General features: G+C 41.3%; 1 protein-coding gene across 3 annotated transcripts; it reads right to left on the bottom strand.

Annotated features, from left to right (window-relative positions):
- Window positions 1-1,382: 1,382 nt before the first annotated feature.
- Window positions 1,383-8,647, bottom strand: XAGE5 (X antigen family member 5). Of its 3 annotated transcripts, none has more exons than XM_019019110.4 (5): window positions 8,275-8,647; window positions 7,049-7,128; window positions 6,443-6,548; window positions 4,470-4,595; window positions 1,383-1,496 (listed from the first exon to the last, which is right to left on the bottom strand). In XM_019019110.4, the coding sequence occupies exons 2-5, from the start codon at window positions 7,118-7,120 to the stop codon at window positions 1,474-1,476; spliced, it is 327 nt and encodes a 108-aa protein (XP_018874655.2). In that variant the 5' UTR covers window positions 7,121-7,128; window positions 8,275-8,647; the 3' UTR covers window positions 1,383-1,473. The 3 variants fall into 3 exon arrangements, with proteins under 3 accessions (XP_018874655.2, XP_063558920.1, XP_055231761.1); XM_063702850.1 differs by having other exon boundaries at window positions 8,209-8,330; XM_055375786.1 differs by lacking the exons at window positions 6,443-6,548; window positions 7,049-7,128; window positions 8,275-8,647 and adding an exon at window positions 5,343-5,498 and having other exon boundaries at window positions 1,389-1,496.
- Window positions 8,648-22,213: the final 13,566 nt, after the last annotated feature.

Genomic DNA, 22,213 nt, shown 5'->3' with positions numbered 1-22,213 from the left:
AATCAATGCCATGTCTGATGCCAGCTACACTGCTATTTAATTTACATATTTACATCAAATCAGTTTCTGAAGTCAAATGCATTTAAAAAGGTAGATTGATATTCCTACTTGCAATTCCAAAGCAGTTATCACATACTAGAGGTGTAGTTGTAAAGAAAAATGGAATTAAAACATTTGAAATTTTAAAGGGATTAAGGAAAGATAACTAGTAAATTTATCTGCAATGTAATGCCTGCATTGTATGTTATTTCATTTATTCTTCATAGCAAGTATTTAGTCTAAATATTCTAATTTCAACTTTAAAATGGGGAAACAGTCCCACAGGATGTAAGTATCCTGCCCACCATCTCAAGGCCAGTGTGTGAGAGGCAGGATGGCTCTTACACCCATGGCTATGTCATGCCATCGCCTGTAAGGAGACAGTGTAGGTAGGATCCAAGTAATTTTGCTTCAGCAAGTTGCCCTAGTTGCTTTCCCCTTTCTTCTGCCTAGGCCGTAGTTCTTTCATCCAGCTCTACAGCCTGGGGAATTCTCACATATTTTGTGGAAAACAGGATATCCTAACAAAGGATGCAGATAAAGAGATACATAGGGGAAGGAATAGAAGGAAGAGGCAGGGGGCTTCCATGGCCTCTACGGGCATGCTACCCTCCATGTGTTCCGCTAGGCAGAAGCTCTATGAACCCTGTCCTTTTGGGTTTTGATGGAGGTTTTCATTATATAGGCATGACTGACTAAACTGTTGGCCCGCCATTGGCAATCAACTTAACCTTCAGCCCCTCTCCCTGTCCTGAAGGTTGGGGATGTGGCTGAAAGTGCCAACCCTCTAATCCCCTATCCTAGAGCTACCTAGGAGCTGCCAGTCAATGGTCAACTCACTAGCATACAAAAAGACGTCACTATGTGGAGATTCTAAAACCTGTAGGAGTTGTATGACAGTAAGCAGGGTCCAGGACCAAATATATATATTTCACAATATCACACGTGTATACCAGCTCAATCAGAATACAAAGTTGCAAAAATGATACTATTTTTTATTCAGACACAGTCTCATTCACCCAGGCTGGAGTTGCAGTGGCATGAACATAACTACCTGCATCCTTGACCTCCTAGGCTCAAGGGATACTCCCACCTCAGCCTCCAGAGTAGCTGGGACTACACCTACATACATATGTGCATATATTCATGCATTCATTCATTTATTTTTGTAGAGAGCGGGTTTTGCCATGTTGCCCAAGCATGTCTCAATCTCCCAAGCTCAAGCAATCCTCCTGCCTCAGCATCCCAATGTGCTTGGATTACAGGCATAAGCCACTGCACCTGGCCAAAATTTCCAATAGGGTCTAATATGCGAGAATAAATGAACAAAAGATGTGTGATACTTCTTTGGAGAAAACTGGAAAACTTTATTGAGATTTTTAAAAGTCAAATATCTCGGATAAATCCAGTTTGCATTCTTTTGGTTGTCTTCGTTTAAAGCTGTGGTTTCCCTTCCCCTGCAATAGAAACATAACAGGAGGGAACATTACTAGCAGAACTGTATTCAGATGAAATTAAAGGTATGCAAAGGACACCAAAGGTTTAGTTTTATACAGTGGACTAAAACCAGAATCTGAAGAGTCTCCCTACGGCTAATATTCAACTAGACCTCTGTAGAGACTTTGAGGATACACTTCCAAACATATACATTAGCAATATTTTTAAAACACACCCTGCTTTTAGTGCTAGAAGGAAACCAAAAGACAGTCTGAGGTCAGATCACATTACATCAAGTGAATCTATCAAAAGGGGCTTAAAGTAGACGGCAAACATTGTGTAGAGTTTATTCAAAATACAACGAGAACACAAAAAACCTAAGAAACAGAAGGAATTTCTGAAAAAAAAATTCCTCGAGAAAAAATGCATAATTTAAAGTTTTGGCTTGAGAGTACGGTCTGAATGTCCAATAGGTTCCTGCAAATAGTCTGAAAACTATCTTTTGAGAAAACAGTTAATGTCACATTAGGAAATACATAAGTGGAATGAATAGAAAGGCCAGTATTGCATTTGTTTTTTCTCTATCGTGAAGAAGTGCTGTGATATTGCTTTGAGCTAGTTTACCCTTCTTTGTTCTTTTTTAACATACACTAACCATTTGCATCCAGTTTTCACCTATAGTCCTCATGTCAATATGAATAATGACACTTTTTTCACTGGAAACTATTCCCGTTTGTACAATTAATTAAAAGGTCATATAAGTTTTAAGGTATCAAGATCATGATTGATATTAAAATGTGAAAGAGTTATATATCATAACCAGTGTGGAAAAAAAAGAAGAAATGGATGGAGAGGGAAATGAAAACGGAGAGTAAGACATCTGGAAAAGCTAAATATTTGCTTCTAAAAGTAACTGTTTTTGAGGGACGACTAGCAAATTTCACAAGTTCATGCACAGTCTTTGTGGCGTTCAGATATTCAGGTATTGCAGGGACATATTAAATAATGTAGGCATCCCTAGCATGTCAACCATTTCATCCATACTCTGAAAATATTAGTGTTTAAGAATGTATTCACTTTCAATTATGCCCTACATTCAATATCTGGGTCTTGTTCATATTCCATGTTGTGCTTTTTCCATTTTTTTTCAAGATTGTTTAATCTACTGGATGCTGTCTTCCTACCTATTTCTCAAAAGAACGATCTATTAAATGTATTACTTTTGGATTAGTCTTCCTTTTGTTAATGATTCATACCTTTCATTTACTGCCTGCTTCCTTTTCCCTTAAGTTTATTCTGTGACTCTTTTATTATTTTTTATGTCTTAGTATTATTTTCTTGTATCATGTAATTTGTTATCTATTTTAATAAGATATGCATTTAACGCTATGACTGTCCTAAGAATACAACTGAGGCTTGTTCAGTAGGCTCCTGGAAATCGTCTACAAACTATCTATTGATATAATTAGTCTAATGGAGCGGTTCAGAAGTGTGGAGTAAAACATTTAGATAATTTCTCCCCTAAAAATGCAGTTCATCCTTTAAATGCAGAAGTTCTAATTAAGTCAGGAATTTGGAAAATATGTGTAAAAGATACTTATGTGGACTACTCAGGACTTAGTATGTTATAGTCTTTGACCTTTAAATCATATCATCTGATGACTCAAGGCAGAAACCTGTAATATATAACCTCTGATATGTTTAGAGGTTACCATATGTGTCTTCAATCTAATTACACACAGTAGCTCATGACGATTGACAGAAGGGTAGGGAGAATGCTTAGCGCAGGCATCTTCCAACCATTTTGAGCATCACTGACCTACATGCATGTTCCCTACTTCATGGGCCACAAAAACTTGACTGCCTCTTTCCATTTTATTATTCAGTCATTCAAGGCTTCACTGCGGGAATGGTCTGAATGTATGGTCTGAATGTCCAGTAGGTTCCTGCAAATGCAATCATTGGGTCCAGTGAGGGAGGTGGTTCACACCTGTAATCCCAGCATTTTGGGAGGTCAAGGCAGGTGATCACTTGAGGTCAGGAGTTCGAGCCCAGACTGGCCAACATGGTGAAACCCCGTCTCTATTAAAAATACAAAAGTTAGTTGGGCGTGGTGGCACGCACCTGTAATCCCAAATACATGTGAGGATGAGGCATGAGAATCGCTTGAACCCGGGAGGCGGAGGTCACAGTGAACCAAGATTGGACCCCATCCTGGGCGGCAGAGCGAGACCTCGTCCGAAAAAAACAAAACAAAAACAAACAAAAATAAATAAAACAATAGTTGTTTAAGAGCCTGAGAGAATTCAGGATTTGACAAAATCCAAGAACACTCATGAAGGTCTCCTTATGGAAAAACAAACATCAAGCAGAGTGCCTGCTCGTTTTCTTAGGAGCAATAAAATCTCAACTCAGATATTACAATTGGACTGAAGCTGATCGTTATGATAAACAAATCATGAAAATCCAAATATCTTTGTATTCTCTCCAACAGAACCAGAGCATGTAGAAATCAGCAATGAAATGGATTTTAATCTATCTGATGTGCATTCACTACTTTCAATAAAAGCAAAAATGGGTGTAGGATTTATGTGATTTGTCCAGAATCTCACAAATTATGTTAGAGCTGGTACTAGAATCTTCTTCAGGGATCAGCATATTTCACACAAAGAGGTATTACGAGTGTATTATATATTTGTGAAAAGCAGAAATTACAAAATAATCTGAAAATTGTTAGCTGTTGGTTATAATCAGAAGTAAGAAAATGCTTTCCTATTTGATGGTTCAATATGGCTTTCACCCAATTTGTGTCTGTATCTGATAGTGTTTCAGCTTTGCAGTCAGGCTTCTGGGGTCTGAATTACCTTCCAAAGAAAGTCTGCATTTGAACTCTATTTCTAAAGGGGCAGTAATATTCTCTCCTTTTATTATCAAAAGTATAATATTGTGGAATACAGAAAGCACATAATTTTGAATCTTAATGGATAACATACCTCCTTCTGGCATTTTAAATTGCTCTGATTTTGGCAGAATCTTCCCCTGGACATCAGGACTATCTCCGCATTCATCCCCAGTCTTTGACTGAGACAGCTCCTGGAGATCAGCTTCCAGGTTAGGCACTGAAAAATACCAAGGATATGGACTGGAGCAGCCAAACCAGAATGATAAATAAGGAGATGATCCTATTCTTTTCCTCAGTGTTGTTCAATAAAAGCCTAGAGGCTACTGTGGTAATAAATGTTTGTTTTCCTGTATTATGATATCTTATCTTAAATGACAATCTGAGGATAAGTCTCAGCACACCTGCATTTCCCATACTTTACTAATGTGTATTATAAACACACAGCTACCTAGGAAAACTGAAGACGGCCTCACGGATAGCATTTTAATCATAACTTAAATGTAATTTTCTGAAGGATTAGATCAATGTATTGGTGAGCTTATGACAAATCTTATGGTCCTGACACTCATCCCCTGTTGAGGTATCTTGAAAATGTTGGGGTTAAACTTTATTAAAGTAATTCTTAGGTCCAAAGGCCCTATATGTGACTTTCCATACATGAATGTCATTAAGAAAAAAAGTACGAAATATAACAGCAAAATCACTGTCTTCCAGTGAGAGTATGGGAACTGAAGTGCAAAGAAATTAATGAGCATTGTTGACAGTCATATTCTGGAAACCCCTTAACAGTGAATTGCTAAAATAATCCATGGCCCAAATTCTGTCTATCTTTAGTTTGAAAATGCAATCCGTTGAGAAAACAATTTCTGTTTCACGATAATCTTATCGTACTTGGAGTTTTCTAATTATAAAAATATTGAAACAACTTTTAAAAGCCCCTTCCATATCCTATTAACACAGTTACCTGCACGCCAACATCCTGAATTATCCACCTTTTACGAAACATGCTGTCAAAAATGTACATCAAAGGAAACAGTGGCTGTCATTCATTGACCTCTTTTCTGGAGTTGCTATCCTGTTTCACTGAACTGCGTTTTGTCCTGAGCCAATATCGAAGTACCTTATAGTACAGACACATTTGAGTATTAAGCATTTTTAAGCAAAATCATTCACATTTTCTAAAATAGATGGCAGGAAGAATGCACACCTTGGAACAAAATATGAATTCCTTCTCCATGAGTCAAGTTTTCTTGGTAAGCCTCTATCTCTGAGCCTCAGTTTTCTTATTTATTTATTTTTATTTTTTGAGATGGAGTCTCGCTGTGTCACCAAGGCTGGAGTGCAGTGGCGCGATCTTGGCTCACTGCAGCCTCCGCCGCACGGGCTCAAGAAATTCTCCTGCCTCAGCCTGCTTAGTAGCTGAGATTACAGGTGTGTGCCACCATGCCCAACTAATTCGTATATTTTTAGTAGAGACAGGATTTCACCACATTGGCCACGGTGGTCTCGAACTCCTGACCTCAAGTGATCCGCCCACCTCGGCCTCCCAAAGTGCAGGGATTACAGGGGTGAGGCACCACGCTCGGCCTCAGTTTTCTTATTTATAAAATGAGGTTAACATCCCTTTGCAAATGGGCTTTATTTGGGATGTTATATGGTAGGGTGACTTGGCACTCCACATGCTATCAAAGGGTGCTTACAACACTGTGAACACCATGGCTGAGAGGATCTCACTGCAACATCCTAAGAATATCAAGTTAAACTAGTGAAATAATGTACATTTTTATACAACCAATTAAACGATTTCATCTGATTTAGGAAGGACTATATTTTCAAGCATACAAAATGCATCTCAAAGAAAAAGAGAAGATTCATCATATCCGGGTACTGCAGGAAGCTGCAAACTATACTCATCACATTTCCAGCCTCTTGCAAAACTCTCAGCAAATGTTTGAGATCCTTTCCTATTGCTTTCTTTCCTCCTGTTACTGGTCATGGCATAAGGCGTGATGCACACACAAGCCTCCTCCCACCATAGACATTCTTTCTTTCCCTTCCCAGCACCTTGAATCTCAGCTGCACCCTGATCTTCTCCTCTCTTCTGACCAGGTGTATGATCCTGACTTTCAGTTGGTGGTTCTTCTTGTTGAGGCTCTGGCACACTGGGCTCCTGGGACAAGGGCGGGGGTGGTGGTGTGTGTGTGTGCAGATAAAAAAATTTTCTTATCAATGCATGTCAATAATATGAATATACAGATTACACAGATACTTCTGATCATATGCATGTTTAAAGACATGCTCCTACACTATCCCAAAACGATTCCACATACTTATTCTTCATTAAGTTACTCTTCCCATAGAGAGGTTACTCTGAGACCGTTACCCTCAATGGCGTTGGAAGCCATTTTAATTTATGTTGGGTTGAATGGGTGTAATGTGCTATGAATAAGCATGAAGAGGAAATCACCAGTGAAATCGAGGAACACAAGTTCACACATCCAGGCAAAAACAGTATGTAGTCTTCTTGGGTTACTCTTTCCTTATGAGACGCCATGATCATTTTTTATCAACATGGGAGACCTTTATCAGTGTATCTATACTAGTTCAACAATAACTACCACACAAAAAAATTTCTGCTAGTAGAAAAAAATCGAATGTGAAGTCACTCACAAGCATAGGACCAACCAGCTGAGCAAGTCGTAAACATCGTCTTGGTCTATATCTTCTTCCTCGCCAACTCATATTTCAGTCTGCAAAGAGAATAGTGTGCACTTTGGGAGGCTGAGGGGGATGGATCACCTGAGGTCAGAAGCTCGAGGCCAGCTTGGCCAAAATGGTGAAACCCCGTCTCTGCTAAAAATACAAAAACGTAGCTGGGTGTGGTGGCGAGCACCTGTAATCCCAGCTACTCGGGAAGTTGAGGCAGGAGAACCACTTGAACCGGGGGGCGAATGTTGCAGCCAGCCGAGATTGCACCATTGCACTCCAGCCTGGGCAACAAGAGCAAAACTCTGTCTCAAAAAAACCAAACCAAACCAAAGCAAAAACCAGAATACTGTGATTGGAAAAATGCACCTGAGTGTATACCACACTTGAGCACTTCCATGGCCAAATGCTAACTTGCAATTTTTAAAAATTTGGTAAGACATTGAAAAGTAAGTCAGAGGGCATGTATAAGTGTGTATGCCTTCTGAATCGAATACTTGTACAGCCACTTATGTTCGTTAAGCTAGCTGAGCAATCCTTAGGGCTTATGGCAAGAGACACACGGTATTTCCAATGAGGTTTGGTTTCGCAATTGGACTCTCCATCGTGAGACATTTAGGAAAATACAGCTTGAGAATTAAAATTAAAGTGCCCATGGCTTTTGTCACACACCCATTTGCTAGGCCCGTTTCCCCCCTAAAATCGAGTTTTGTTGGAATGCATAGCCCCTTCCACCCATTCGAACTTCCAAGATGGAGTTGAGAAGTTGCCACATAGCACTGGGCAGTCCTCACCGGGCGGGCACCTCTGCGGTTCGTTATACAAGCCTTGGGGTGGCGGTCACCAGTCCGGAGTGTTCCCACTTTCTAGGCCCCTTCCTTACTGCCCACGACATTCCAGCCTTGATGCCCCTTGAGGAGTCTGGAATTTGTCCTCTGTTGGGAGTTCCAGGCGTTTCTGGGACTGGAATACCGCCAACAGCACCCCAGCATTGCCCCAGCTTCACCTAACCCCCGTCCCACTCTGAAGCCCTCCTTCTTCCTTCGTTCTGACCCCTACAAGACAAGAAGGCCCATAGCTGCGGGGCCGCACGAGAAGGACGACGACATCAAGGCCCGTCTTACTCGGAGTCACCAATCACGCGCCCCGACCCTCCGGAAGCCCGCTGGCTCCTCCGCACTCTCACTCACACTTCAGCTCCCAGCTGGATCGGCCTGTGGACCTACTGGCTGCGTCTCAGTAGGGGAGAGAGAATCCAGACCTCAGGTACCCAAGCTGCAGGATCACAGCTCCCAGGTGGGCGAAGGACCAATGGGAAGGCGCCCAATGAACATGCGCACTAAGGAGGCACCCAAGGAGCATGCGCAGTGAGGTCGCCTGTTGCCTTAAGAGCTGCACTGCCCCTTCAGTGTCCCCCCGTGCCCTGTTCTCTGCTCCTTCCAAGGTCCCCACTAAGGACTTTGGAATCCATCCTCTCTGTGTGGTTTTTTTATGCCTCTGAGACTGAAATACTGCAAATAATGTCACCCTTCAACTCATTCCATGTTCATCTGACCCTCCTCCCCTCTATGCCCTTACTTCCTCCCCTGCCCAGGACCCCACAACAGCAAGGCCATGGTGATGTCGCTGCCTTTTAGTAGAAGGATGACAACCTATATGAGGCCATGGACCGAGTGGTCCAACCCACGGGAAGCCCTTCCGCTTTCCCTCACACTCACTGACACTTCAACTTCTGGGAGGACTGGTCTGCTGACCTACCTGCTGTGTCATAGTTGGGAAGAAAGAAGTCATGACGTTTCCTTCCACAGCTCTGCAGGGATAGAAGACAGACAGCAAGGCACATGGGCAGCCGGAACTTGCTTAGCAGGGAGCATGCCCATTGAGTCTGCCACTTGCAGGCTGACCGTGGTTTTCCTGCTGTTCTCGTACTCGCATCCACAGGGTGTTTGTAGTGGAAATAAAGGGACTTAAGAGAGCATTTGTTTTTCTTTCCCCAAACAATCTCATGCATTGAGAAACGTTGGGAACACACAGTCCTATGTCACCCTTAATGGAAGATGTGTCTCAGAAAAGCCTGTTGTGAAAGAAGTAAACTATTTTTATATCTTTAATTATAATTTTTTTTTTTCAGACGGGGTATGGCTTTCTCGCCCAGGCTGGATGGAAGTGGCATGACCATACCTCACTGAAGTCTGGGTCTCTTGGGCTCAAATAATCCTCATGCTGAAGCCTCTCAAGTGGATGGTACTACAGGTGCGAACACCACACCTGAGCAATTAATTTATTTTTTAGAACGTTGTTTCAGTCTGATGCCATGCTGGTCTTGAATTCCTGGGCTCAAGCTATCATCCCACCTTGACCAATTTTTATACATGCTTTGATTAGTCACTTTTTTCCTCTGGTTCTCAGTTTTCTGCCATGCTTCTAATGAATGTAATGGAATAAACTCTTCTGCAGACTAAATATATTCACACATGCTTAGTTTTTTTTGGGAGGATGTGTTATTGCACATTTAAATCTCTGGGCTAGTGACTGATTTGCCTGAATATACCTGTAGGTCATTCAGATCATGTATTTTGATTCAGAAATATACATACATATTGATGACAGGATCTAAGCACAGTCTACTGTGACATGATGCAAAGCAGTGGTGACTAAATGGATCATATACTGTACTCTCCAAATATCAGCCAAATAGCCTGTTCATATGACAGGGCTGACATTATTTGCATAATGCTGTAAGGGAGAGCACTACCTCGACTGAGGCACTAGCACATCAGACGTTGAAGGGATTTAAGTATATTTATTCTGATTTTGAAATCTGGGGTACAGTGGGTCTTTTATAGCGGGGGATTGTTTGGTTAGAGTTAGGTAGGAATCATAATGATTTAGGGTTGGTGGAGCCAAGAAGACAAAGGTTTTTAGGCAACAGTTCAATGAGTTTTGGGACTGAAAAATGTCATTTGACACTTTTGACTGAAGAGTTGATGGATCTTTCAGGCGGTTGCTGAAATGAACAGTAAAGTTCTTTGAAACTTTTATTTTCCTAGGCAAGAGATTGCTGTATTAGTAAAGTTATGTTGATGAAGCCAGTGGAGTATAAGCTCTCAATGTAGACAGCAAGCTGTGTGCATGATTCCTGTTCTTATTACTTTTGTATTCTTTAGCAGTTTAATGTGGGAAATATTATATGGAAGGGAAGGATAGGAAGGGTATCCTGATCAGAATGTAGCCCTTTATAAATAAATTAAGATATATTGCTAAAATGATGCCTATATATTTCATGCAGCTGGGCTTCTTTTAGGGAAATACCTTGAGCTGGAAAAGAAAGGTTGCTCAGTCTCTCTCTGTCTCTCTCTCAAAAGCAACTTGAGTAGGAATCATGGTGTTTTAAATATTTTTTTTTTTAGAAAGCGAGAGCAGTTATAATCATGATCTCTTATTTAATTTACCTTTTATATTTTTTATTCTTTCTTGGCATGGACACTATCATTATTAAATTTTACTTTCTTTTGCTTCTTATTAACTCCAGTTTTTAATATAGTGCACTCAGAAGTGCTCACAGAATGGGAGATAGTGATTTCTGGACTCAGACCTTTTGTGAGCAACTGTTTAGCAAATGGTCATGCCATCAGATGGCTGGATGGTAGTGTTTCACGCTGTATTAGTTAGGGATCTGTAGAAGGACAGAACTAATAGGATAGATGTATATATGAAGTAAGGTTTATTAAGGAGTATTGACTCACATGGTGACAAGGTGAAGTCCCACAATAGGCCATCAGCAAGCTGAGGAGCAAGGAAGGCAGTCCGAGTTCCAAAACCTCAAAAGTATTGAAGCCAACATTGCAGCCTTTAGTCTATGTCCAAAGGCCCGAGAGCCCCTGGCAGATCACTGGTGTAAGTTCAAGAGTCCAAAAGCTGAAGAACCTGGAGTCTGTTGTTCGAGGGCGGGAGGCATGCAGCACCGGAGATAGTTGGAGGCTGGAAGACTCAGCAAGTCTGGTTTTCCATTTTCTTCTGCCTGGTTTGTTCTAGTGGCGCTGGCGATTGATTATTAGATGGTGCCCACACAGACTGAGGGTGGGTCTACCTCTCCCAGTTCACTGACTCAAATATTAATCTCCTTTGACAGCACACTCTCAGACACACCCAGGAACAATACTTTGCATCCTTCGATCCAATCAAGTTGACACTTAATATTAACCATCACATGCAGACCTGGACTTTAATGATTCCTGAGTGGCCTCACTCCAGCCTCAAAGAGCAGGCTTGAATTTCATGCCAAATTTGAACTTCCCGCTGCCATTCCTGTGGGCCATAACTCCAGACCTGCTGGATGAGTTCAAAGGATCATATTAGGATTCGGATTGGGAAAGTTGTGAAAGAGTCCTTGTGATAAACAGGAAGCAGCAGAAAGTATGAAAGACACTGTAGAGACAAGAAGAGTTGCCTGATACATGACCCTAGCAACTCTCTAGCTGCTAAGGGAGGAAACAGAGCTGGGACCAACACAGCCAGTCTACCTGTGAGAGGGCTCAATTTCCCACATGACCAGAGTTTCCCATCCTCCATACACGGGAATCTACGACCAAACTTAGATTTCCACAGGATGGTGGGTGGGTGGGACAAAGTCTACAGATTCTGAGCAGCTGGCAAGTTTCAGGGTACCAGAGTAAACACTGTCACGTGAGCTCAGATTGCTTGGTGGTTGAGGCCAAATTATTTACTACCTACCATTTTCAGTGTAGCTCTCCCACTTGCTTCATAAAATGGGAGCACAGTAGGGGAATGGAGGTCACACAGGGACCTCCCTGTGAATGCATGCAATGCATGACATTCAGCTATGCTGCAGCCCAAGCAAAGCCTCCACATGATATCAAGAGGACAAGAAGTCACATGTACTTTCTGTTCCTTTTGCCTGTGAGTTCCCACTTCTCCAAGTAAGACTTCACCTGTGCAAAACAGACACTGATATCTGCAGATGAAACACACAGTTCATCAGTAATTGTATATTTTGTAGTAGCCTTTGTGGCCCATATCAAAGATGACATTTTTGTCTAAAAGCACTGAATTGCAAAGGAGGTGGACAAAATTGGGTTCTCATGTATATTTGCATATATTCTATAGCAACATTTATCAACCATGGGGGATGTTCTCTGAAAAAGCTGTAATCATTTCTAAACTGGTTTTTAATCCATAGTGGATCATAAGATGAATGTTGTCAGCCACAAACAGCATTTTAAAGAATGGAGATAAATTACTAAATAGCGTTCACTGTATATAGAATATACAAATACACTACACATCTCCATGTACATACATATATTTATTTGCCTAGCTGACTATATATAAACAGTGTATTTCTCACACGTTGTCATAAAAGAGTTTGAACGTCATTACTTTAGTGGTTATCAGATAAAATGTTTACAGGCCATTTCTATAGCCATCTGTGAAGATGATGGATTCAGATTTGCTCAGAATAAGTTCACTGTTGTCTGTGGCTTTCTACATAATGCTTGAAATGGCACTCAGTGATGCTTAAACTGGTCAGTTTTACTGTGGGCATTTGACCCTCAGCAAACTCATTTGTGAACTCATGAGCTGGTGAGAAGGAAGGCTGATGAGTTGTGGGGCTTTACTTCCTACTATGTCTTTCTGCAGCTGCAGGTGTGACCATGTGTGTGCTTCTGCACTCGTCTCACGGTGCTCTGATATGTTCCCTTTTATTTCCCGCTTTATTATTGACTGTGTCTTATAGTTCCTATTATGTACTTCATTAGCATCCAGTGACAGTGACATCTGTGGTATTCAGTGTTGATCCAATTTATACAAATTTAAAAAATATTTTCAAAGATGAATATTTTTTCTTACCAACTTTCCTTAAGTACTTCCAGGAGTCAAATGCAATTCAATATTAGTAGTTGATGTTAGATCATACTGGGGTATAATCCTGGAAAATTGCTGATCATACTAATTGTTGTTATGCCTCAGCTTTCATGTCACCATAATGCTTAGATAAATGGCACAATGACCAACACATGGAAAGAAGGATTCTGAAATATTGACATTTTTTATTTCCAAAATTTACTTTAAGCTCAGGGGTACATGTGCAGGATGTGCAGGTTTCTTACATAAGTAAATGTGTGCCACTGTGATTTACTGCACACATCATCACATCACCCTGGTATTAAGCCCAGCATCCACGAGCTATTCTTCCTGACCCTCTCCCTCCTCCCACCCCCGCAGTCCAGTAGGCTCAGTGTGTGATGCTTCTCCCATGTGTCCATGTGTTTTCATCATTTAGCTCTCACTTATAAGTGAGGACATCTGGTATTTGGTTTTCTGTTCCTGCATTAGTTTGCTAAGGATAGTGGCTGCCACCACCATCCATGTCCCTGCCAAGGACATGATCTCATTCTTTTTATGGCTGCATGGTATTCCATGGTGTACATGTACCGCATTTTCTTGATTCGGTTTCTCATTGATGGGTTGGACATCTCAAATACCACAAAGACACGTGGTACTTGTTGTGGGAAATATCGGACTGTGGTGGGGCAGACAGACAAACAGAACAGCAGTTGAAGTGCAAAGGAGAAACACAGGGAAGGGAACCAGAGGGATAAAAATCAATTAATGTAGTGGCCACGAGACAGGAGAAAACAACACAATATTTTAGAAAGGTAATCTTTCTCCTTTGCCTTTGCCACTTTTCTGAAAATCAACTTATTAGGTTTGTGAGTCTATTGCTGGCTCTATTTTGATTTGTTGACTTTTCTCCAATACCACACTGTCTTGAATACTGGAGAAGTAACACAATTGCCATACGGGGCTGGATGATTAAGAATCATAATCAACAACTTCATGCAATGCTTCCTAACTCAAGGCAGCACCCTCACCTCAGCTGAGGATCCCATGCCTCCCACCTTCTCAGGGGCTCCGCTCCTGCACTGATCTCTCTTCTCTCCTGAACCATCAACAGCTCCCTCTATATTGGATCAATCCCCAAGCCAAGGGGGAAGTCACCTTCTTCCAATGCACTGATAACATAATCAATCAATAAATATAATAGAATTAATGTGAATCTTGACCTCCTGTAGGGTGAATTCCCCAAAGTTAAACTTCAGAATTGTTTTGGATATTCTGGTTCATTTTCCTATGTAGATAATTTTGAAAATGGACTCCAGTGAAGTGTGTTGCATAAGTTCATGCAGTTTTCCTTTGCAGGGCAGGAATTAAATGTGTTCATAGCTAGAGAAGGACATGGGGGAAGAGGGTGAGTTTTCCCGTAGCTTGGGGAATGATCCAATGTAGAGGGAGCAGTCGATGGTTCAGGAGAGAGGAGTGATCACTACAGGAGCAAAGCCCATGACAAGGTGGGAGGCATGGTACACTGACCTGAGGTGAGGGGGCTGGCTTCAGTTAGGAGTATTGTATGCAGAAGGGCAGCAGAGAATGTCCATGAATCACTGAAGGTGAGGGTGGCCTTAGGGGTCCCTGACACAGTGTCAGTAACCGTGTGATTCACCAGCAGGACCCTGACTCACTACAATATGGTGAAACTTTCTTTGAGTAAGGGAAGAGCGAAGGGGTAGAGATGAGGAAGCTGTCACTCCTGGGAGACTATGGATTTCCCCATAGTATGAAGCAGCAGCTGAGCTGTTGTCTATTATGAAAAATACATGTACTCACAGCATTAACAATAATCCCTCCAACTGTGAGAGAACTGGCTGACTGGATCCCTCAACCGCTGTTCTGTGCAGGATAATGTATGGAGGAAAATCGCAGTCTGGTGCTGACTTTAATTTTTGTTTTCTCCTGTAGGCAGGTAGAGACAGGATACAATTGTTGCCAATGAACTTTCAGTAGGCCAAAAATCCTGAAGGTTTGAATTGCTCTTTCCTCTAAGTGGGAGGGAAGAAAATCAGTTTCCTGGGCTAAAGCAAAGCCTTAGCTAAACCTTAAGCCTTAGATAAAGGAAAAATAGTGAGAGAAAAAAAGGCCACATGCAGCGGCTCACACCTGTAATCCCAATATTTTGAGAGGCTGAGGGAGGAGAATCACTTGAAGCCAGGAGTTCAAGACCAGCCTGGGCAACATAGTGAGACCCCTGCTCTACACAATTTTTAAAATTAGCTGGGCATCATGGCACGTGTCTGTAGTCCCATCTACTCAGGAAGGTAACACAGGAGGATTGCTTGAGCCTAGGAGTCCTAGGTTGTGGTGAGCTCTAAGTCCTCCAGTGTATTCCAGCCTGGATGACAGAGAGAAATCCTGTCTCAAAAAGAGAGTGGGGTGTGTGAAGACACATTTCAGCCTTGTCTTCAGCTGGACTGCCACTGCTGCAGCCTCCTCCCAACATTTGAGGCAGGATCTCTCTTGGCCATGGTACTCATAACTCTGTGAATGTTGAGTTCAGTGCTAGGGTTTTGATGGAAATTACAATGAGATAAAAAAAAGGTGCAGTTGTAAAATGTCTTTGTGTTTTGTGGCTATTACATCTGGGTGTGTGATATTGACGGAGAGGGTCCAGCAGTTTGACTACTTAATGCAGTTGCCACAAGCGAGGAATTCATCTTTTCTACACTCCTCACTCGATAAGGGATAGAGACAAAAGGGACAGATGCTATGTAAACTGATTTTTAAAACTTTTATGAATTCAGGATTTCATCCTGTCCATTTCTTAAATATGATGAATCTTTTCACTAAGTTTATATCATAATGTGTTTTTCTGAAGATGTTTTGTCCCTTCTGCTTACAACCCTTCCAGAAAAAAAAAGGTCTGGAGGACGAAATGGGATGATTAAAGAGATAAAAACTTTTCATCACAGGATACAACATGGTGATTCTGTAATAGTGGAGAAAACAGAAAACCTGGCACATGAGGAGAGGCAAGGGAGGGAAGGAAGACATCGGTTGTCTCTGTTTTTCAAAACTATTCCTGCACACTCTCCACTTTTCCTCAGAAATACTTCCCATGAGGGCTTTCCAAGCCACTGCAAGCCATTGTTAAAACCACACTCACTGGTGAGCCAGTGATTACCTTACAGGTGTTCAGGGAAATCAGCTACCAGTCAAGAGGTATAAAAGTGCAATAACACAACCTTAAAAAAACGTACAGGTGTGAATTGATTGAGTCTACAGCATGTATAAAAAGCATGTATAAAAATTGGCAGGCATGGGAAGATCACTTGAGGCCATGTGTTTGAAAGCAGCCTGAGCAACTCAGTGACACCCCGCATCTAAAATATAATAATAATTAAATACATTAGGCGGGCGTGGTGGCGGCCACCTGCAGTCCCAGCTACAGGGGAGGTTGCTGTGTGAGGAGGATTGCTTGAGCCCAAGAGGTGGAGGCTGCAGTGAGGCATGGTCATACCACTGTCCTCCACCCTGGACAACAGAAAAACACCCTGATAAAACAGTATGTGTAAATATAGACATAAAATTCTTTATTTCTGTCACAAAAGGTCTTTCTGAGACACACCCTCCACTAAGGGTGACATGGGACTCTCTGTTCTCAATGTTTCTGGATGCCTGAGAATGGCTGGGCAAGAGACAAAAAAAATTTAAAAATTCTCTCATGTCCCTTTCTTCCTACTACAAACTACCTGGGATAAGGGTGTGGGGATAGCAGGAAAACCCTGGCGGGCCCTGCATGTGCCTGACTCAGTGTGCATGCCCCTTGCTGCACAAGGCATAGTGGCTCACATCTGTAATCCCAGCACTTTGGGAGGCCAAGGTGGGTGGATCACCTGAGTTCAGGAGTTCGAGACGAGCCTGGGCAACATGGCGAAACCCCGTCTCTACTAAAAATACAAAAATTAGCTGGGCGTGGTGACACACGCCTGTAATCCCAGCTACTCGGGAGGCTGAGGCAGAGAAACTGCTTGAACCCGGGAGGTGGAGGTTGCGGTGAGCCGGGACTGCACCGTTGCACTCCAGCCTGGGCAAAAAGAATGAAACTCTGTGTCAATAAATAAATAAATAAATAAATAAATAAATAAATAAATAAATAAATAAAAAAAACAGAAAAATGAGGCTCAGAGATTGAGACTTACCAAGAACACTTGACTCATGGAGAAGGAATTCATATTTTGTTCCAAGGTTTGCATTCTTCCCACCATCCATGTCAGAAAATGTGAATGATTTTGCTTAAAAATGCTTAATACTCAAATATGTCTGCACTGTAAGGTACTCAGCATTGACTCAGGACAAAACGCAGTTCAGTGAAGTAGGATAGCGTCTCCAGAAAAGCGGCCAATAAATGACAGCTACTGTTTCCTCTGATGCCTATTTTTGACAGTATGTTTGGTAAAAGGTGGATAATTCAGGACACTGGAATACAGGTAACTATATCAGTAGGACTTTGAAGGGGCTTTTAAAAGTTGTTTCAATATTTTTATAATTAGAAAACTCCAAGTACAGTAAGATTATCATGAAACAGAAATTGTTTCCTCAACGAATAGATAGCATTTTCAAACTAAAGATAGACAGAATTTGGGCCATGGATTATTTTAGCAATTCCCTGTTAAGGGGTTTCCAGAATATGACTGTCAACAATGCCCATTAATTTCTTTGCACTTCAGTTCCCGTACTCTCTTTGGAAGACAGTGGTTTTGCTGTTGTATCGGGTACTTTTTCTTAATGACATATAGGGCCTTTGGACCTAAACATTAATTAAGTTTAACCCCAACACTTTCAGGGTACCTGAACAGGGAATTAGTGTCAGGACTATAAGATTTGTCATAAGCAGACCAGTACATTGATCTAATCATTCAGAACATTATATTTAAGATATGATTAAAATGCTATCCATGGGGCAGTCTTCAGATTTCCTAGGTAGCTGAGATACTTCAGATTTCCTAGGTAGCTGAGTGTTTATAACACACAATGTTAAAAAGTATGGGAAATGTAGGTGTGGTGTGACTTATCCTCAGATTGTTAGTTAAGATATCATAATACAGGAAAACAAAGGTGGGACATCTTTGCATCACATTTATTACCACAGTAGCCTACAGGCTTTTATTGCATCACACTGAAGAAAAGAATAGGATCATTTCCTTATTTATCATTCTGGTTTGGCTGCTTCAGTCGATATCCTTGGTATTTTTTAGTACCTGACCTGGAAGCTGATCTCCAGAAGCTGTCTCAGTCAAAGACTGGGGATGAATGTGGAGTTGGCCCTGGTGTCCAGGGGAAGATTCTGACAAAATGAGAGCAATTTAAAATGCCAGAAGGAGGTATGTTATCCATTAAGATTCAAAATTACGTGCTTTCTGTATTCCATAATATTACACTTTTGATAATGAAAAGAGAGAACATTACTGCCCCTTTAAAAACAGAGTCCAAATGCAGACTTTCTCGGGAAGGTAGTCGAGACCCCAGAAGCCTGACTGCAAAACTGAAAGACTATCAGATACAGACACAAATTGGGTCAAAGCCATATTGAATCATCAAATAGAAGCGGGGGCTCACGCCTGTCATCCTAGCACTTTGGGAGGCCGAGGCGGGTGGATAATTTGAGGTCAGGAGTTCGAGGCCAGCCAGGGCAAATGGTGAAACCCAGTCTTTACTAAAAATGCAAAAAATTAGCCGGGCTTCATGGCAGGCGCCTGTAATCCCATCTACTCGGGAGGGTGAGGCAGAGGAACTGCCTGAACCCGGGAGGTGGAGGTTGCAGTGAGCCGAGATCATGCCACTGTACTCCAGCCTGGGCAACAGAGTGAAACTCTGATCTCAGGGGGGAAAAAAAAGAAAGGAAAAGAAAAAAGAAAAGAAAAGAAAAGCATTTTCTTACTTCTGAGTATAATCAACAGCTAAAAATTTGTAGATTATTTTCTACTTTCTGCTTTTCACAAATACATAATACATTTGTAATACCACTTCGTATGAAATATGCTGACCCTGAAGAAGATTCTAATACCAGCTCAAAGATAATTTGTGAGATTCTGGACAAAACACATAAATCCTGCACCGGTTTTTGCTTTTATTGAAAGTAGTGAATGCACATCAGATAGATTAAAATCATTTCATTGCTGATTTCTGCATGTTTCGGTTCTGTTGGAGAAAATACAAAGATAATCTGATTTTCATGATTTGTTTATCATAACAATCAGCTTCAGTCCAATTATAATATCTGAGTTGAGATTTCATTGCTCCTAAGTAAATGAGCTGGCACTCTACTTGATGTTTATTTTCCTGTATGGAGACCTTCATGAGTGTTCTTGGATTTTGTCAAATCCTGAATTCTCTCAGGCTCTTAAACAATGATTACTTTTTTTTTTTTCAGTAGGGGTCTCGCTCTGTCGCCCAGGCTGGAGTGCAGTGGTCTGATCTCGGTTCACTGTGACCTACACCTCCTGGTTTCAAGGGATTCTCATGCCTCAGACTCCTGTGTAGCTGGGAATACAGGTGCGTGCCACCACGCCTGACTAATTTTTGTCTTTCTAGTAGAGACAGGGTTTCATCATGTTGGCCAGGCTGGGCTCGAACTCCTGATCTCAAGTGATCCACCCGCCTCAGCCTCCCAAAGTTCTGGGATTATAAGCATGAGCCACCTCCCTTGCCAGACCCAGTGATTGCATTTTAAAGTCTTCCCGCAGTGAGGCCTTGAATGACTGAATAGTAAAATGGAAAGAGACAGTCAAGTTTTTGTGGCCCAAGAAGTAGGGAGCATGCATGTAGGTCAGTGATGCTCAAGGTGTTTGTAAGATGCCTGGGCTAAGCATGCTCCCTGCCCTCCTGTCAGTCTTCATGAGCTACTGTGTATAATTAGATTGAAGACACATATGGTAACCTCTAACCATATCAGAGGTTATATATTACAGGTTTCTGCCTTGAGTCATCAGAAGATACGATTTAAAGTTCAAAGACTATAACATACTAAGTCCTGAGTAGTCCACGTAAGTATCTTTTACACATGTTTTCCAAATTCCTGACTTAATTAGAAGAACTTCTGAATTTAAAGGAAGCACTGCATGTTTAGGGGAGAAATTACCTAGATGTTTTTACTCCACACTTCTGAACCACTCCATTAGGCTATTAACATTAAAAGATTGTGATTTCCAGGAGGCTATTGAACAAGCCTCAGTTGTATTCTTAGGACTGTCATAGCATTAAATGTATATCTTATTAAAATAGATAGCAAATTTCATGATACAAGAAAATAATACTAAGAAAGAGCAAAATAATAAAAGTCACAGAATAGACTCAAGGGAAAAAGAAACAGGCAGTAAATGAAAGGTATGCATCATTAACAAAAGGAAAACTAATTTGATATTAATACATTTAATAGAATGTTCTTTTGAGAAATAGCTAGGAAGAGCATCCAGTAGATTAAACAATCTTGAAGAAAATGGAGAAGGCACAACACAGAATATGAACAAGACACAGATATTGAATGTAGGGCATAATTGAAAGGGAATACGTTCTTGAACACTAATGTTTTCAGAGTGTGGATGATATGGTTGATATGCTCAGAATGCCTACATTATTTAATATATCCCTGAAATACCTGAATATCTGAACATCACAAAGACTGTGGAAGGACGTGAAATTTGCCAGTTGTACCTCAAAAAATAGTCACTTTTTTTTTTTTTTTTTTAGAGATGGAGTCTCTCTCTGTCACCCAGGCTGCAGTGCAGTGGCACGATCTTGGCTCACTGCAAGGTCCGTCTCCCGGCTTCATGCCATTCTCCTGCCTCAGCCTCCCGAGCAATTGGGACTACAGGCATCCGCCACTACGCCTGGCTAATTTTTTGTATTTTTAGCACAGACGGGGTTTCACCGTGTTAGCCAGGATGGTCTTGATCTCTTGACCTGGTGATCTGCCTGCCTCGGCCTCCCAAAGTGCTGGGATTACAGGCGTGAGCCACTGCGCCCAGCCAAAAACAGTCACTTTTAGAAGCAAATATTTAGCTTTCCAGATGTGTTGCTCTCCGATTTTGTTTCCCTCTCCATTTCTTTTTCTTTGCCACACTGCTTATGATGTATAACTCTTTCACATCTTAATGCCAATAATGATAGTGATACCTTAAAACTTATATTACCATTTAATTAATTATACAAATGGGAATACTTTCTGGTGAAAAATGTGTCATTATTCATATTGACATGATGACTATAGGTGAAAACTGGATGCACATTTCTAATATATAACTTCTACTAGATAAACATACAATTGATTTATATGTTGATCGCTTACTCTGCAATCTTGCTAACCTCAATTATTGTAGAAGCATTTTTTTTAGATTGACTTTTCTACATACACTCTCATGTAGTCTTTGACAAAAGATACTTTTACTTCTCCCTTCCAATCTGAATGCATTTTTTTTTGTCACTGGACACAATCTCCAGTGCAAAGCTTAACTATGCCCACATTCTTGCACATATTAGTCTTAGATTGCAGTATCCTGCAGGTAAATACTCAGGACAACTTCCAGCACTTGAATATTTACTCCTTCCCCCACCCCACATACTGGTAGAATTCATGTTGGGATACTACATTTACTATGAACATACACCCCTGATTTGAAACAAGACTAGGATGCAAGGTAAAGAATGTTAATTCACTAAAGTTTTGACAGACTGAGGCCATTGTTTCAGATTGGAAATAGGAAACTTAAAAGAACTACATGGACATTGGGTAAAAGAACATGGGTTGAAATTTGCCTGGCAGTAGCCCAAGAGTAAATGGTCTTCAAGGTGCATACGAAGGAACTGTAAGAGGGAAATGGGATAATTCACATCTCCACCAATAATTAAATGTAGCCACACTAGCTTGGGGGATTTGAGGTGAGACATCTAAAATACTAAGTCATGGTGAGGGCTGGAAGACAAAAGAATGAATCACTTAATAAGAATGGCTGTGGGGAAGGGCTTGACAGAATCAACCTCTCACTTCCATGTGAACCATGAACATTAAACATGGAGAAATGAGGAGCGGCAGCAGATCAGTTTGGGATGCATCTTCAGGGGATGCTGAAACAACAGCAGCATTCGGTTTCCTCTACACCCCTGTCACCCCTCCCACACAAGCCCAGGGAGTGGTCAGCCGTGGTGCTTTGTGATGTCTAAGCCACCCTTGGACTGCCATTGGCTGGGACACTGCCTGTATGATCAAACAAAGCT

Source organism: Gorilla gorilla, chromosome X, assembly GCF_029281585.2.
Source record: "Gorilla gorilla gorilla isolate KB3781 chromosome X, NHGRI_mGorGor1-v2.1_pri, whole genome shotgun sequence".
Classification (NCBI taxonomy): domain Eukaryota; kingdom Metazoa; phylum Chordata; class Mammalia; order Primates; family Hominidae; genus Gorilla; species Gorilla gorilla.
Note: the sequence above shows the minus strand (reverse complement) of the source record. Positions and strands in the feature narration are given on the sequence as shown.

Bases quoted from the DNA above. Each gene is read 5' to 3' on its own strand.
- XAGE5 (XM_019019110.4), bottom strand. From the start codon at position 7,120: ATGAGTTGGCGAGGAAGAAGATATAGACCAAGACGATGTTTACGACTT. The intron at 4,596-6,442 runs GTGCTGGGAAGG...GGTATTTTTCAG, and splicing joins GGGTGCAGCTGAGATTCAAG to TGCCTAACCTGGAAGCTGAT. The intron at 1,497-4,469 runs GTATGTTATCCA...TTTCTATTGCAG, and splicing joins ATTTAAAATGCCAGAAGGAG to GGGAAGGGAAACCACAGCTT.